The 18562-nt window shown below is 44.1% G+C and overlaps 1 protein-coding gene across 1 annotated transcript in view; it reads left to right on the top strand.

Moving 5' to 3' along the window:
• Positions 1-18562, top strand: part of MYO18B (myosin XVIIIB) — a 1113366-nt gene that overhangs the window by 812289 nt on the left and 282515 nt on the right. Inside the window, exons 35-36 of the mRNA XM_069750613.1 lie at positions 10195-10308; positions 17848-17964. Of these exons, the coding sequence (XP_069606714.1) occupies positions 10195-10308; positions 17848-17964 (231 nt within the window). The remainder of the gene's footprint in view (positions 1-10194; positions 10309-17847; positions 17965-18562) is intronic.

The following is an 18562-nucleotide window of genomic DNA, read 5'->3' as shown; positions in this document are numbered from 1 at the left end:
GATGCCAGTGGGAGATCCAGCGACAAAAGAAAGTTCCATACGATCTGCTACGACGTACGATTCTCAGCAGGATCCCTGATCGCTGCTGCGTGTCAGACACAGCGATATCGTAACGATATCGCTGGAACGTCACGAATCGTACCGTCGTAGCGATCGAAATGGCACAGTGTGACGGTACCCTAAAACATATCCTTCCTCCCTCCTCCAAAGTCTCCATATCATTTAATCACTTAAGCAATGCATCTGTAGAATAAAAAAATAGTGTGACAAATTGTGAGGTGCTAATTATATTATTACTAGATGGTGGCCCGATTCTAATGCATCAGGTATTCTAGAATATGCATGTCCACATAGTATATTGCACAGCCTACGTAGTATATTGCCCAGTCACGTAGTATATTACCCAGCTACATAGTATATTGCCCAGTCACGTAGTATATTGCCCAGCTACGTAGTATATTGCCCAATCACATAGTATATTGCCCAGTCATGTAGAATATTGCCCAGTCACGTAGTATATTGCCCAGCCACTTAATATACTGCCCAGCTACGTAGTATATTGCCCAGCCACATAGTATATTGCCCAGCCACATAGTATATTGCCTAGATATGTAGTATATTGCCCAGCCACGTAGTATATTGCCCAGTCACGTAGTATATTGCCCAGTCACGTAGTATATTGCCCAGCCACGTAGTATATTGCCCAGTCACATAGTATATTGCCCAGCTACGTAGTATATTGCACAGCGACATAGTATACAGCACAGAGCCACGTAGTTTATTGCCCAGCGACGTAGTATACAGCACAGAGCCACGTAGTATACAGCAGAGTCACGTAGTATATTGCCCAGCTGCATAGTATATTGCCCAGTCACGTAGTATATTGCTCAGTCACGTACTATATTGCCCAGTCACGTAGTATATTGCCCAATCACGTAGTATATTGCCCAGCGACGTAGTATACAGCACAGAGCCACGTATTATACAGCACAGAGCCACGTAGTATATTGCCCAGCCACGTAGTATATTGCCCAGTGACATAGTATACAGCACAGAGCCACGTAGTATACAGCACAGAGCCACGTAGTATATTGCCCAGTCACATAGTATATTGTCCAGTCACGTAGTATATAACACTGCCCACACAGTATATAACAGTGGCCACGTAATATCTAGCAAAGCCCACATAGTATATAACACTGCCTATGTAGTATACAGCACAGAGCCATGCAGTATCTAACACAGCCCACACAGTATTTAGCAGTGTGGGCACCATATCCCTGTTAAAAAAATAAAATAAAAAATACTTATATACTCACCCCTGGGATCCACCGAAGCTCCGCCGAGCCGCTTGCGCCTGCCGCCATGTTCCGTTCCCAGGATGCATTGCGAAATTACCCAGATGACTTAGTGGTCTTGCTGCATCGCTGGGGAGTATGCGGGCGCCGGGCAGTGACTGCGGGGAGTAAGGAGCGGCCATTTTCTTCCAGACTGTGCCCGTCGCTGATTGGTCGTGGCTGTTTTGCCACGACCAATCAGCGACTTGGATTTCCATGACAGACAGAGGCCATGACCAATGAATATCCATGACAGACAGACAGACAGACAGACAGACGGAAGTGACCCTTAGACAATTATATAGTAGATGTGACATAACTTTTTGTCAAAATATGTTACACTTCATTGCAAATTGTAAATGTGTTGTGCATCACCTATGTAATTAGGTTTTTATTATGTGTGACCCTAACTCCTAGTTGTGAGGTCACTTATCCCTCCTATCTCTTCCCCTAGCCCTGTAATTGAATACTAACAAGTAACAGTACTATCAATTATTAATGATTCACCCAAATATACAAATCATCATTATGACAACACTATATACTTTATATCTAATTTATATCCAGTAATCTTTTAAAAATGAAAGGCAAAGTTCAGACTTTGCAGTTTTAATTGAAAAGTGTAAGTGTAGCTTATAGAGAGTCTCTTTAGTAGATGCATTGTTATTTTGAATAAAGAAAAAAACAGTATCTGAACTGGACCTGAATAGGAATTAAAGGGAGGCTATAATTGGAAAATGACCTATTCTTTATATCAAGTTTTAGTTTTATGTTTATTTCATAGATTTTATACAATGTTATTTTTTCCATATTATAATCTGTATTAAAAATAAAAAAGAGAAATCTTGGCCACTGGGTAAGACCTCTCATTGGAGGTCGGGGGTCACATGCTCAGGTACTGCAGCAGCTCCCATTGGTCCTCTAGGAAGGTCCTGAAGTTGCTCAGGTACTGTAGCAGCTCCCATTGGTCCTCTAGGAAGGTCCTGAAGTTGCTGCAGCTATAAAAAGTTTGCATGGCCGCACGGCCATTTGCTAGTATTAACCTAAGTTATGAGCTCAGCACCAGTGTGGTCATGCTTGCATGTGGTCAGGGTTCGGCTGAAATAAGCCCCTAGAATGCCATCACCTCCGGTGAGGTTTTTGTGCATGTGGATTCAGGGTTTGGCTGAAATAAGCCTCTAGTATACTGGCACCTCCGGTGAGGAGTTTTGTGTGTGCTGTGCTGACTGCATGACCACTGTTGGCTCTATTAGGTAGCTGTTCCTCTGTGAGGTTAACAGGGCACAGCGTTCTCTTTCTCAAGCGAATCTGTGAAGTAACAGAGTTCGCTTATACCGCCATATAGTACTGTCTTTTACTAGCAGCATGTTCTCTCCTGCACGGTGGACCCCATGTTGCGAACGCACCTACTACTCAACATATATATACTCGGTGTGTTCCGCCAACCCTAACATCGTCCATTGTTATATTTATACCAGAATTGTAAATAGGTATATCAAGTTTTTTTTAAATGTCAGAACCTAGGTCTTTCTGCACTGGTACACCAACTTCTTTTCCACAGTCGATAAACAGTGCCATTGTTGATAACTTACCATATTTTTTTGACTATAAGATGCACCGGACCATAAGATGCACTTAAGTTTTAGAGGAGAAAATTAGAAAAAAAATTGTAGCAAAAAGTATGGTCAATTTTATACTTAATATTCTTTATCCTGGTATATATGGCCCCCTCATCCCCATCCTGGTATGCAAGACCCCTCATCCCTATCCTAGTATGCAGGGTCCCCAACTCTGTCCTGGTATGCATGGCCCCATAATTATACTGGTATGATTGTCCCCATCCCCATTCTCGTATGTCTGGCTCCCTCATTCTTATTATGGTATGCAGGGACTCTATCTGTCCTGTTATGATTGTCCCCCATCCCTATCCTGGTATGCATGGCCCCATCCTTATCCTAGTTTGATTGGCCTCCATCTCCATCCTGGTATGTATTGCCCCCATAATTAAAACATAGTTACCTATATACTTACCTTCCCTAAACGCCCTCACAGCGCTTTGTTCCGATGTGCTTGTAAGCAGAGCATGGCAAAGGCATCATGTGCTGCTTACTATCCAAGGACAGCTGCTGGAATACTCACTGCTACCCATGCCAGGACTATGTGCATGGAGAGCAGTGAATATTCATTGCTCTTTAATAGTGAGCACAGTGTTAGTAGCAGCAGGCTTCCTTCAGCTGCTGGGTGTTCATGTGTGCCACTACTAAAGTCAATGAGTATTGAGAAGTGGAGAGCAGTGACTATTAAGTTCCTTAAGTAGAGGGCACATGCTAACACATGGCAGCTGCAGGAACCCGACTGTTGAAGATAACAGCGTGTCTGCTGTTATACAGAAATGAATATTCACTGCCTCCATGCCCATGGGTGTGGAAAGCAGTCAATATTAATTTCTCTTTTGCAGCGTGCAAAGGACTTAGCATCACCTACTGGCTCCTGGCTCCTGTGACCCGCTGCTCCACCATTGCCGCTCCCCCATTTCCCCACTATAAACAGATCAGGTACATCAGAACTATAAGATGCGCCCCCCATTTTCCACCATATTTTTGGTGGAAAAAAGTGCGTCTTATATTCCAAAAAATATGGTAGATCTCAGTAGGAAAAAACAATGATTACAATAACACAGTAACATGTTACCTGCAACAAAACTACACAAAAACTGATGAGTGTATGATAAACATAATATGAGCTTAAAAGATCAGTGTCATGGAAATATGTGGTTATATAAACAACTGGAAATTACCAAAAACTACAAACCCAAGGAATACCTAGCGTTTCAAAATTCTAAGTTATGTAATCTTGCAGAAAATAGCAAAAAAAAGTAAGCTAACATGCCTACCACGTTATGCATCCTAGGGTTGCACAAAAGGTTATTTTATGATGATAGCTTCCCTTTAATGTAGCCATGTATTTCTAATAGTGTTGTAGATGTAGTGGGGATTTTGTCTCATACAACATATGCTATAATCACAAAGCCAACTTGTATTATTGGACAATAAGAATTGTGACGTTGATTATCTATTAGCATCTGCATATGTGCAAGAATAGGTAAAAGTGATGTGGCATACCGGTACTTGGAATTCACATACTCTGCAGTTGTGCTTTTGAAAAGTTCCTATTGGATGCAAAATTGAGCCAAGGGATTTGGTCGTTTGTACAAAACCATTGTGCATAGAGATCTTTCGCTTCGCCAGTATTATTGAAAGCAAGCAGAGAAAGAAAAAATAGAAAACGTGCATAACATTTATCATGAAACTTAGAAATGAAATACTGTGCTAACCTTCAGACTTTCTCATACATTTCTAGAGCTGAGAAACAGAAGGGAATTAGCATTTGCTCAAACTGTCCATCTGTTCGTAAAAATAATTCATGAAGTCTGTGAACGTGTGTAAAATAGAGTTCCATTCCTGAGGTTGCTCTCGTTGTGCGAGTCACACAGTTATAATTCCATCATGTACGTCTGCCGCTATACAAGAAAGCCTTTGACAGGCAGCTAGCTAGGAGCGAGCATAGGGCAAGTTTTTTTGTTAAGCCGTGTCACAGGCTAAATTGCAGAGCGCAATAATCTCTCTTATTTGTAACACATTGGACATATAAGCCTTTTTAGTGGTAGCAGCCCCAGACAGGTTTCAATTTATAGTTATTTTTCTTGCAGGTCAGACATGTGTGTACCTACAGTGCCCACTAGGAGTGAGCGTATTAGTCGGTGAACATTGTAGCCTATCAGCTTGCCAGTTGCCAAGCTTACTCAATGTAACATGTTTTGTTCTCTAGTCTGTAAAGTGTTAAAAAGATTAGACTACATGGATGGAGCAGCTCAAATACAGATGTTTAAATTACTATTCAAATCCAAATTGTCTACAGGGAGAGGATTAGAACTCCAGTGCCACCTATTGGAAGTAGCAATCCTAACAGTCAATGTCGACCCTTTAACGAGCCTTGTCACATGACACAGGATAAAAGCCAAACCAGAATCTCAATTCAAATCCACGCACTCATTATTAGCGCTCTATTTGTAAAATGCAGATGCACAATGATAGTGCCTGCTACAAGTACCATTTATCCTATTCCAAAACGAAGGAGGAAATAAATGCAAGAAGAAAATATTTATTAGGCTTATATTTATTCAATGACTAACATTTTAAAGAAGGAGATTGCATAAATAACATTGCTCTTCATAAACATACCTCTAGCATTATCTTGGTGGAACAGATTATGGATCCACTCATCAATCCCTGACCCTAGAAAGGAACCTGTTAGCTGATTCATGCTGCCCAAATTATAGTACAGCCAATCTGGGAATATTGATTTTTCGACTCATGATCTATAGTCTATTTTCCTAGATTGATATAACATCTGCTATTTTGGTTGATTATTACTGTATTATTTACATGTATGATTTTTTTGCTTACTTGTTTGTTTTGTACATATCTGGAAACTAGTATGGATTTTATGTATACCGCATTTTTTGGACTATAAGATGCACCGGACCATAAGACGCACCTGGGTTTTAGGAGAGGAAATTAGGAAAAAAAATTGAAGCATAAAATATGGTCAATTCTGTGCTTAACCCCAAAGTTTTTTTCGGTTTTGCGTTTTTTGCTCCCCTCCTTCCCAGAGCCATAACTTTTTTATTTTTCAGTCAATATGGCCATGTGAGGGCTTATTTTTTGCGGGACGAGTTGTACTTTTGAATGACACCATTGGTTTTACCATGTCTTGTACTAGAAAACAGGAAAAATATTCCAAGTGCAGTGAAATTGTAAAAAAAAAAGTTCAATCCCACACTTGTTTTTTTGTTTGGCTTCTTTGCTAGGTTCACTACATGCTAAAACTGACCTGCAATTATGACTCTCCAGGTCTTTATGATTTCATAGACACAAAACATGTCTAGGTTATTTTTTATCTAAGTGGTGAAAACAAATTCCAAACTTTGCTAAAAAAAAAAAGAAATGTGCAATTTTCCGTTACTCGTGGCATCTCCATTTTTCGTGATCTGGGGTTGGGTGTTGGCTTATTTTTTGTCCGCCAAGGTGACGGTTTTAACTATATTATTTTGGTGCAGATACATTTTAATGCAATGCCGCGGCGACCAAAAAAGACGTAATTCTGGAGTTTGGAATTTTTTTCTCTCTATGCCGTTTAGCAATCAGAAAAATCTTTTTTTTTTCTTGATAGATCGGGCAATTCTTAACACAGCGATACCAAATATGTGTTGGCTTGATTTTTTTTATTGTTTTTATTTTGAATGGGGCAAAAGGGGGTGATTTAATCTTTTATATTTTTTTATTTTTTCATATTTTTAAAAACATTTTTTTTTTACCTTTGCCATGCTTCCATAGCCATTGGAGGCTAGAAGGTGGCACAACTTGACTGCCTCTGCTACATAGAGGCGATGCTCAGTTAAATTCTGACGAAGGTCCGGTGCGTAGGACTGAAACATTAATGTTTATTTGACTTGGATTATTTCAATTAATTTTAACCAATTCTTTTATTGCAGCCATGTAAATTTTATGCTGAAACCTGTTTTTTTATTAACAAAACCCACATACTTTGAAAAACAGCCCAGAAACTATGCATCTCAAATAACTAGTTGATTACCAGCAGTGGCATAGCTAGAGTCTGATGTACCGCTATGCAAAGTTTAGACCTGCTCTCCGCCCCTGCATGTTGGTCAGATGCTAATTTTGTTTGCCCACTGGCAAAGACATGAACAGTCTATAATTTTAAGGGTAGGTTAATTTTAACATTGAGAGATAGAATATCAAAAAAATAAAATCGAGAAAATCACATTGTATAAATTATATAAATTGGGGGGGTTATTTAAAATGTAACCTTTATTAAGTCTTTTAAAACTTTTAGTACAATGCAAACAAATAAAAGAGTGTACATACACAAGTGCCTTGAACCAATTTAGTGAGGTATGTGGTACCTTTAAGTATAAGCTGCTGTTTCCAGCACATTAAAACAAAATCTCTATTGGACACATTACTTGAATACCACTGTGTACTCAAGCAAATTTTCATGTGAAACAATGATGTATCATGGTTTGGGCTTTTTTCTACATCTGAACTAGGATGGCTTGCCATCCTAAAAAGAAAAATGCATTCTGATTTTTATCTGCAAATTCTTGATGACAATGTCAGGACATTTCTCTATGAACTAAATCACAATAGAACATTGGTGACACAGTAAGGCTGCGTGTCCACGTTCAGGATGGCCGGCGGTATCGCCGGAGCGGCTTAGCCGCTCTGCGGTAAGCCCCGCCCCCTTTCTGGAACGCGATGATGCCGGATGTGTTCACAGCACACATCCGGCATCATCGCTCCCCACCATATGGCCCTGTGCTATATCTTGCGGCGACGGAGCGTCGCCGCAAGATATACGGACATGCTGCGATCTGAAAAGACGCGCAGCATGTCCGGAGTCGCAGGGCCGCCGCGTGCGTGTTACCACGCATAGTGGAGACGGGATTTCATTAAATCCCCTCCACTATGCTGTAACATCTGGACGCTGCGTGTCTGACGCTGCGGCTCTATGCAGCGTCAGACATGCAGCGTTTACTGCACGTGGACACATACCCTAAGACAACAAACCAAAGCAGATATGTCGTTATACAAAAGAATGGTTAAAAAAGAACAAAGTTAATGTTTTGTAATGGCCACGTCAAAGTCCTGACCTTTTTACTACGTAAATGTTGTCAAAGAATATGAAGCAAGAAGTTTATGTGATAAATGCCACCAACATAACAGAGTTGAAGCTGTTTTATAGGGAGGAATGGGCAAAAATTCCTCCAGGCTGCTGAAATTTTTAGGTGCAGTTATTGTTGCACTAGAAGGTCATACCAGATACTGGAAACAAAGGTAATTTGCCACTGACCGATATATGATATTGCATCATTTTCCTTAGCTTCAGAGGTCCACTGCACATGACTGGAAGTTCAGAAGGGCTGTCGTCTGAACTTCCAGTCATGCACTGTGTGCATCTAAAGCCGGAAAGTGCACACCAGCTAAAATGAGTGGTGAGTATGTGCAATATTAGCATGAGCTGGCGATGATGCCAGACCATGCAAATTATGTTATCATGCCCACAGGGGCGTGATAACATGGAAAGAGGGCTGGCTAGTCTGGGGAAGCTAACGCCCCATCAACTAGTCAAAGTCCTAATTAGCATAGGAAAAGCGGACCTTATAATTGCTTTTTATAAACATTAATTGGACTGAATAACATTATACAGGGCTAGTTAGACAGGGAATTTAGTCATATGTATGTGAACACTGCTGGGTTGGAGGGCATGGGGGACCTGACAGTTTCCCTTTAATAAATAATGACAAAGTGTATTATTTTTTACCTATTTGTATTATTTGATTCTCTTTATTTACCGTATAAGACGACCCCCAACTTTTCCATTTAAAATATTTGGGATATGCCTGCCGTATAAGACGGGGGTCATCTTATACGCCCAGTCATCTTATACGGCGTGTAGTTCCCAGGGTCTGGAGGAGAGGAAACTCTCCTTCAGGCCCGGGGATCCATATTCATGTAAAAAATAAAGAATAAAAATAAAAAACATGGATATACTCACCCTTGGACTGGCCCTGGCTCACAGTGCTGCTAGCGTCTCCCTCCTTTCCTTAGGAATGCAGTGAGTGAAGGACCTTCGATGACGTCGTGGTCAGGTGACTGGTCACCTGACCGCTCATGTGACCGCGACGTCACCGAAGGTCCTTCACTCACTGCATTCCTTAGGAACGGAGGGAGATGCTAGCAGCACTGTGAGCAAGGGGCCGTCCGAGGGTGAGTATATCCATGTTTTTAATTTTTATTCTTTATTTTTTACGTGAATATGGATCTCAGTGCCTGAAGGAAAGTCTCATCTCCTCCAGACCCTGGGAACCACATGCCGACATGCAGGGTCGCTCCCTGCACACACCGTACCCGGCGTATAAGACGACCCCTGACTTTTGGGACAATTTTTAGGGGTCAAAAAGTCATCTTATACGCCGGAAAATATGGTACTTTAAAAACGTGTCTGAATATCCGATTTTATTTTTGGTCAAAGTTATGCAGAATTCTGAAAAATTTTGAAGGGTTCACAAACATTCAAGCACCATTGTATTCAGAAAGGTTACTTGAAAGTATAGTTTTCCTTTAAGCCTAACTGGGGCAACAATGTGAATGAAATAAGAAGAATTTTTTCAATGGCTTTGCTTTTATGGTTTGTTTAATGCGTTGAGCCAAGAAGTCTCAGTTATTTTGTTCTACTTAACCCTTCCCAATTATTTACATGATTTAGAGCAACAGCATTAAAGAACTCACTGTCACCGTCATCCCTGATTTCCAGCCCCACTAAAGTCCTCAACTGGACCATGTGACCTGGAAACATACTAAACGACTCACACTGATGTTTATGTGTAAAATGAAAGTCTTTCTCAGTGTAAGTCTATGGAGCCTTTTTTTTGGTCCTCCTTCACTTACCTTGGAAAAAAAGCAACACCCCACACAATGAAAGCAGGCAAAGCTGAAGACATGTTACATGGACCAGACGAGGAACAGGAAAGATGGCAATCATTAGGTATTCTAATAAACATGCGCTACGCTATATAAATAATTAGGGGGGTTTTGGAAAAAAATACTAAAACTTCTTCATATAAACAAATAACAAAAAATACTTTGAAAAATCTATGTTCATTCTGGTTCACGAGGAAAAATGCATTGTTCATTCTCACCTTGATTTTTGTTGATTGAAAATAGCATCTGTCTGTGATTTTCATTGACTTCTGTATTAAATTCTTCTGTTTCAGCTTGAAGAGAGTGAGGCCAGGTATGCGGAGTCTCAGAAGTCTCAGAGATCACTGAGCTTAGAACTGGAAAGTCTCCACATGGAACTAGACAATATTACCAGGAATAAGAATATGGTAAGTTATATTTTTATTAGATATTTGATTCTGTAAGTGACTTGAAATGAATATGGCTTCTTTAAATAATGAATGGGATGACCTATAAAATAGTAATTTATTTCTATATATAACATTATTTATTCTTTTAATTATTGTTTAGAGAATGCTGCTGATAGCATTTATTTGGCGGGATAGGTGCCAAATTCTCTCTGCTGGCAAATCATTGTCCATGAATTAGAAAATGACTTTACTACTATAAGAGGACAAACTAAAATATTCATTATATTTATGCTGAGGCAAAAGCTAGTAAAGATTTATCTCTCTGGAGGGGTCTTTGATTTTATCTCCAGATACCATAGTCTTGTTATACACAGTATCTCTCACTAGAAAATGTTTGGGTTGCATATGCCAGTCTTCATGAGGGAGTGAGTATGAGTCAGAGAAGGCACCCCTCAGTAATGATTCAGGCATGACTGAAAAGTGGTGTGCTCGTCCACAAATCTTATTTTTGTCAGGAAGGTGTGCAATTTACGTCATGAGGTACGTCACAGCTCATCATGAATTAGACAAGCCATGCCCCATTAAACCCTCCAGCTTTGCCCATTTTGTCTGAACTGATGGAAACTGTCATGAAAATTCCAAAAGTCACAAAGATGTTGCCCAACCATGTGTTAGACAAAAAGATGGTTTGGTACCGTGTGTTAGGTCTCGAGTTCCCGCTTCTGCACAGGGGGAATCTCGAGCCATCTCCGCTGCGGTCTCCCATTCTTATCCAGCCGCAGTGGAGTCTGCTCAGCAGGGACGTCGGTCCCAGCGTCTTGCTCAGTCTCACTCTGTACAGAGAGTTACTGCTGCTTCTTCAGCTTCTGCCATTAAAGCCAGTGCTGGTCAGCAGCCAGCAGACTTCTCTGGGACTAAGTCCTTGTCTGCACACACTGAGCATGCCCAGGGCAAGATCTCCCATTGGAGATCGAGGGTCATATGCTCAGGCCCTGCAGCACATTCCATTGGTCCTCTTGGCAGGTCTTGGAAGGGCAAAGTTTCTGTGGCCACTTCCTGTGCTGCAACTATATAAACTGCGCATGACCGCACGGCCATGCGCTAGTGTACATTTGCATACGTGTGTTTGTTGTGAGTGCAAGTCGTCCTTGGATACCCCTTCCCTATTGAATGTCTGTTCGCGGAAGGTGTATGGTTGCTATCTAGCGCCCGACTTATCCTACAGCACGAATCACACATTACAGCGTCCAGTTGCTGTGACCGCCAGTACGGCGCCGTGCACTTCCTCTGTGCTTTCCTTACCCAAGCCTGGGTGGTTAGTGGCGTTCGTCAGTGCGGCACCGCATGCACTCTTGTGCCCTAATATTGTTATTTAGCTTCCTTACACACCCAGTTGCGGTGTTGTGCCAGCAAGGGTCTAATCGGACTTCAATCCTAGTTGGGGTTGAGTTCGCTGACTACTTGCTCGTGCTCTATGTGCGGTACCGCGATCCTGTGACGCAACAGGATCGCTTCCTTCACGCTGGGTGAAGTTTAATCCACGTGTGTATACTTATGAGTACCGCCATATAGTCCGTCATTACTTGGCAGCAGGTTCCATCTCTGCACGGTGGACCCCGGGCTGCGAACGCACCATACTCTATCTGTCTTATTATTTGGTGCGTTCCGCTAGCCCTAACATTACACTAGCGCCAGGGTCTGGCTATTAATGACGGACAAACAGCAATCCTTGCGGTATATCCAGCAGCTGGAGGGTAGGTTGGTGGCTCTTGAGAGCGCAACCTCAGCTGTGGATGTTACCGCAGTTGCTGTACAGGCTGCTAGCGTGGCTGCAGCAACCCTGTCCATTGCCACCCCTGCTCCGACATTTTCTCGCCTCCCGCTGCCAGAAAAATTTTCTGGTGATAGCAAATTTTGTAGGGGATTTGTGAGTCAGTGCTCTATTCACCTCGAGCTCCTGGCTGCACGTTTTCCCACAGAGCGGGCTAAGGTGGGATTTATAGTGTCTCTCTTGTCGGACAGGGCGTTGGAATGGGCTACGCCGCTGTGGGAGCATGGCGATCATGTGGTGCAGAGTGCTCCGCTGTTTCTGAGCACTCTGAAACAGGTCTTTTTAGGACCTCAAGTCACCCATGATACTGCGCTCCAACTGCTGGCATTAACTCAGCGTGAGTCCTTGGTCAGTCATTTTGCCGTCCAATTCCGCACTTTAGCTTCTGAGCTGAATTGGTCGGATAAAGCTCTTATCCCCATATTTTGGAGGGGCCTGGCTGACCACGTTAAGGACGCTCTGGCCACTAGGGAGATTCCTGCCACACTGGAGGAGTTAATAACTGTCTCCACTCGAATTGACCTCCGTTTTAACGAGCGGAGGTTAGAGGGAGCCCAGTGTAGGCAGAGGTTTCGGCTGGCTCCTACCTTCGCCAAACCTCTGGAATCTCCGGTCCTGGTTCCTGAGTCACATGAGGCCAGGGAAGTGTCACAAGCGGGATCTAAGTCCCGGACCGCTTGTGCACTCAAGGTCTGTCATGTTTGCCAGCAGTCAGGACATCTAGCCACCAGATGTTCTCAGCGGTCGAGGAAACGTCAGCGTCTAGTGGTAGTAGGTGGAGGTACACTAGACATGGCGACGTTTGCCTCTAAATTGTCCTTTAAGGGGACAATTACTATAGGCTCATTCTCCCACTCGGTAGAGCTCTGCGTGGATTCTGGGGCGGAGGGCAATTTTATGTCTTCTGCCTTCGCCCAACGTCACGCAATACCCCTGGTTATGCTAGCTCAACCAGTAACGGTACGAGTGGTGAATGGATCGACACTGCCCTCACAGATTACACACCAGACCATCCCTTTTACTCTGTCCATGTCGCCATCTCATCAGGAGATTATATCTCTGCTCGTCATTCCTGAGGGAATTGATGAGGTCCTGTTGGGAATACCTTGGCTACGGTACCACTCTCCTCATATTGAGTGGTCCTCTGGCAGAATCCTGTGATGGGGCGAATCTTGTGGGGGTAGGTGTCAGAGGGAGTGCGTTCAGGTTGCTACTACAGAGGTACCCGCAGATCTTTCCTCTCTCCCCAAGCAGTATTGGTCTTATGCAGACGTGTTCTCCAAAAAGGCGGCGGAGATCCTTCCGCCCCATCGCCCCTATGACTGTCCTATTGATCTCTTGCCTGGTGCTGAGCCTCCCCGGGGTCGAGTCTATCCGCTATCTCTCCTGGAGATGGAGGCCATGTCACAGTACATCCAGGAAAATCTGGCAAGAGGATTCATTAGGAAGTCAGTGTCACCTGCTGGGGCAGGGTTCTTCTTCGTGCAGAAGAAGAATGGGGAATTGTGTCCATGCATAGACTACAGGGGTCTTAATGCCATCACCGTTAAAAATAAGTATCCTTTGCCCTTGATATCTGAGCTCTTCGATAGGCTTCGGGGAGCAAGGGTATTTACTAAACTAGATCTGCGGGGTGCTTACAACCTGATTTGCATCCGTGAGGGGGACGAATGGAAGACGGCTTTTAACACCAGGGATGGGCACTATGAATATCTGGTGATGCCCTTCGGGCTCTGTAATGCCCCAGCCGTTTTCCAAGACTTTGTGAACGATATCTTCCGGGATATGCTTTCCACCTCGGTCGTAGTCTATCTGGATGATATTCTCATCTACTCTCCAGATATTGACTCCCACCGGAGAGATGTTTGCAAAGTCTTCGACCTCCTATGGGCAAACTCCCTCTATGCCAAGTTGGAGAAGTGTATGTTTGAGCAGGAGTCCTTACCTTTCCTAGGCTACATCATCTCTGCCCAGGGATTGGCTATGGATCCTGCCAAACTACAGGCGGTGATGGACTGGCAGGAACCCCATTCTCTTAAAGCGGTGCAGCGCTTTATGGGGTTCATTAATTATTATCGTCAGTTCATTCCGCACTTCTCAACTTTGGTAGCTCCCTTGGTTGCCCTCACCAAGAAGGGGGCGAATCCCAAATTGTGGTCTGAGGAGGTCTCCAAGGCCTTTAACTCTATAAAGTCACACTTCGCTAGCGCTCCCATCCTACATCGCCCCGATGTTGATAAGCCATTTATCATGGAGGTGGATGCCTCTTCTGTTGGTGCTGGAGCAGTCCTCTTCCAAAAGGATGCTCAAGGTCGGAAGCATCCTTGCTTCTTTTTCTCCAAGACCAACTCACCAGCAGAGAGGAATTATTCCATCGGGGACAGGGAGTTGCTAGCCATGAAGTTGGCTTTCTCGGAGTGGAGACATCTCTTGGAGGGAGCACGTTTTCCCTTCCAAGTCTTCACAGACCATAAAAATTTGGTGTACCTGCAGACAGCCCAGCGGTTGAATTCTCGCCTGGCCAGATGGTCCTTATTCTTCTCCCGGTTTCATTTCACCCTCCATTTTCTTTCTGGGGAGAAGAACATTCGGGCCGACGCTCTCTCTCGCTCCGTTGTGTCATCTGCGGAGGAGGAGGAGGAGCCTCGGCTTATTGTTCCCACCGAGAGCTTGAGAACTGTGGCCCCGGTTTCGCTAGAGTCTGTGCCTCCGGGCAAGACTTTTGTACCATCCAGTTTGCGACCGGAGGTTCTCTCTTGGGCACACTCGTCCAGGGTGGGTGGACATTTTGGTACCAAAAGGACATCTGAGTTACTGGCGAGGACATACTGGTGGCCGCATATGGCTCGTGATGTCGCAGAGTATGTTCGGGCGTGCGTCTCTTGCGCCAAGAACAAGACTCCTCGGCAACGGCCAGCTGGTTTGCTTTATCCTCTGCCGGTGGCGGACAGGCCCTGGGAGATGGTCAGGATGGACTTTGTGGTGGGCTTACCCAAGTCTCGTAACTGCACCATTATCTGGGTGATCACCGACCATTTTTCCAAAATGGTGCACTTGGTGCCTCTTCCATGGCTACCTTCTGCACGGGCGTTGGCTGTCTTGTTCGTCAAGCATATCTTTCGCCTACACGGTATGCCAGACAAAATTGTTAGTGACCGGGGTCCCCAGTTTGCGTCTCGATTCTGGAGAGAGCTTTGTCGTCTACTCAGTATTGAGTTGAATATCTCTTCGGCATATCATCCCGAGACGAATAGGTTGGTAGAGAGGTCCAACCAGACCTTGGTCACATATTTACGACATTTTGTTTCTACCAGGCAGGATGACTGCGCATCCTTGCTACCGTGGGCAGAGTTTGCACTTAACAATGCCGTAGCCGACTCCACAGGTCAGACTCCATTCCTCCTAAATTACGGCCAGCATCCGCGTGTTCCTGTGCCCATGCCTGTGTCTTCTGCTGACTCCAGGGTGGCAGACTGGGCTGTGGAGGCACGGGACATTTGGGACCGCACGCAGGATGCCATTCGGGCCTCCAAGGAGAGAATGAGGTCCTCCGCCGATGTTCATCAGCTCCCCGCTCCGACCTTTGCTCCTGGCGACTTGGTGTGGCTCTCCGCCCGTAACATCAGGCTGCGAGTTGAGTCCACTAAGTTTGCTCCTCGCTACTTGGGTCCCTTCAAGGTTCTCGAACAGGTTAATCCTGTGGTCTACCGTTTGGCTCTTCCTCCACGCTTGGGTATCACCGACACCTTTCATGTGTCCCTCTTGAAACCCGTATACATGTCCCGGTTTTCCGAGTCATCTGCCGGGACATCGGGTTCGTCTACGGACCATTACGAGGTGAACTCTATTTTGGGCTGCAAGGTGGTACGCGGCAAAAAGTTCTATCTGGTGGATTGGAAGGGTTATGGCCCAGAGGACAGGTCATGGGAGCCTGCTGAAAACATTCGGGCCCCAAAGCTCATTGCTGCCTTCGAGCGTAGCGAGGCCCAAGGAGGGGGGGGCCCTAGGAGGGGGGGTAATGTTAGGTCTCGAGTTCCCGCTTCTGCACAGGGGGAATCTCGAGCCACCTCCGCTGCGGTCTCCCATTCTTATCCAGCCGCAGTGGAGTCTGCTCAGCAGGGACGTCGGTCCCAGCGTCTTGCTCAGTCTCACTCTGTACAGAGAGTTACTGCTGCTTCTTCAGCTTCTGCCATTAAAGCCAGTGCTGGTCAGCAGCCAGCAGACTTCTCTGGGACTAAGTCCTTGTCTGCACACACTGAGCATGCCCAGGGCAAGATCTCCCGTTGGAGATCGAGGGTCATGTGCTCAGGCCCTGCAGCACATTCCATTGGTCCTCTTGGCAGGTCTTGGAAGGGCAAAGTTTCTGTGGCCACTTCCTGTGCTGCAACTATATAAACTGCGCATGACCGCACGGCCATGCGCTAGTGTACATTTGCTTACGTGTGTTTGTTGTGAGTGCAAGTCGTCCTTGGATACCCCTTCCCTATTGAATGTCTGTTCGCGGAAGGTGTATGGTTGCTATCTAGCGCCCGACTTATCCAACAGCACGAATCACACATTACAGCGTCCAGTTGCTGTGACCGCCAGTACGGCGCCGTGCACTTCCTCTGTGCTTTCCTTACCCAAGCCTGGGTGGTTAGTGGCGTTCGTCAGTGTGGCACCGCATGCACTCTTGTGCCCTAATATTGTTATTTAGCTTCCTTACACACCCAGTTGCGGTGTTGTGCCAGCAAGGGTCTAATCGGACTTCAATCCTAGTTGGGGTTGAGTTCGCTGACTACTTGCTCGCGCTCTATGTGCGGTACCGCGATCCTGTGACGCAACAGGATCGCTTCCTTCACGCTGGGTGAAGTTTAACCCACGTGTGTATACTTATGAGTACCGCCATATAGTCCGTCATTACTTGGCAGCAGGTTCCATCTCTGCACGGTGGACCCCGGGCTGCGAACGCACCATACTCTATCTGTCTTAGTATTTGGTGCGTTCCGCTAGCCCTAACACCGTGTTAGCCAGATTAAAAAAAAATGCTCTCAGTGGGAAAAGCAAGATAATCTAGTTGTTATGATACACTTTAATGGCTAACAAAAATAAAATAAATGATGCTACAAAGCAAGTTTTCGAGACTTCTTAGGTTCCTTCGTCAGGCACGGTATAACAAAGTTTCTGAAGAAAACAAACAAGTACAAAAAATATGTGCATATATTTGTGCTTCTAAGTCTCGAAAGCTTGCTTTGTAGCATCATTTCTTTTTCTTTTGTTAGCCATTAAACGGTATCGTAACTATAAGATTACCTTATTTTTCCCACTGAGAGGGCAAAAAAATGTTATAACTTTTCAAAGCGCTTAACACCAGTTTTCTGGTGCGTCACTGAAGAGTGAAGATGAGGATGTCTTTTTAATGCAAGCATGTCAGGACAGCTGACAAGTCTTCATTAATACATCATGTTTGATACTGATTTCGAAATAGCATGTTTCATGCAGAAATAAAACATAACTATCATCTCCTAAGATCCTTGTGCAACAATTACTAATTATAAACTCCAACAGTGCGAAACATGATGTTTGGCTTTGCAGGTGACTTTTGGCTTGAGCAGAGTTAAAAGGATAAGGATTGTGGACACATAATGGCCATTTCCCAGCATCCCGTGTCCATTCTTTAATACGTGAATGTACTCTTCCGGAAAAGCATAACTTTCTTACTTAGCATTGTATTTTCCCATTTTAAGGCCGATGAACAATTGTTCCAGCTGCAGCATGAAAAAGCAGAGTTTCTGAAAAGGATCGATGAGGATCAGGAAGACCTGAACGAGCTTATGAAGAAACACAAAGCGCTCATTGCACAGGTAGGAACAGAAAACCGGTAACAAAGGCTTCCACAGTGTCTAGTCAATGAAGGGAAAACTCATACTAAATCTCATTTTGTTTGAAAAGAAATAGAAAGTGCAATTTATTCAAGGACATGTTTCTGGATGTGCATTACTCACCTCATATGGATCAGAAATGAGCACTGTGACATTAGGTTGACAAGAAGGCGCCTCTTCGTCACAGTGCTGTGTAAGGTGAAACAAATATTCCAAATCTATCTGACGTGCATGTCAGTGCCTTTCTTATCTCTGTTGTCCATGATCTACAATTACATGACCAGCTTTAATGACAAACTAAAAATACTAGTATCTCTTTTCCTGATTATTTCTTTAAAATCATTTTCTTTGTTTTTTTAAAGAGTTAAGCATAAGTTATTGGACTATTTATTGTTTTTAACATCCTCCAACCGCTTCTCTGCCAACAACCGTGTTCACCTCTGTTAGTGATTAAAACGCACCATTACCTGGGTATGCTGCGTTCAGTGGCATTTTATTGCACCTTTCTACCATAGACCTCAATCATGAGAAATCTTTTTAAAGACATGTTTGAAAAAATTGCTATAAAAATAAAATAAAA

This window comes from Ranitomeya imitator, chromosome 1, assembly GCF_032444005.1.
Source record: "Ranitomeya imitator isolate aRanImi1 chromosome 1, aRanImi1.pri, whole genome shotgun sequence".
Classification (NCBI taxonomy): Eukaryota; Metazoa; Chordata; class Amphibia; order Anura; family Dendrobatidae; genus Ranitomeya; species Ranitomeya imitator.
The sequence above is the reverse complement of the archived record's forward strand: the minus strand, read 5'-3'. Positions and strand labels throughout refer to the sequence as shown.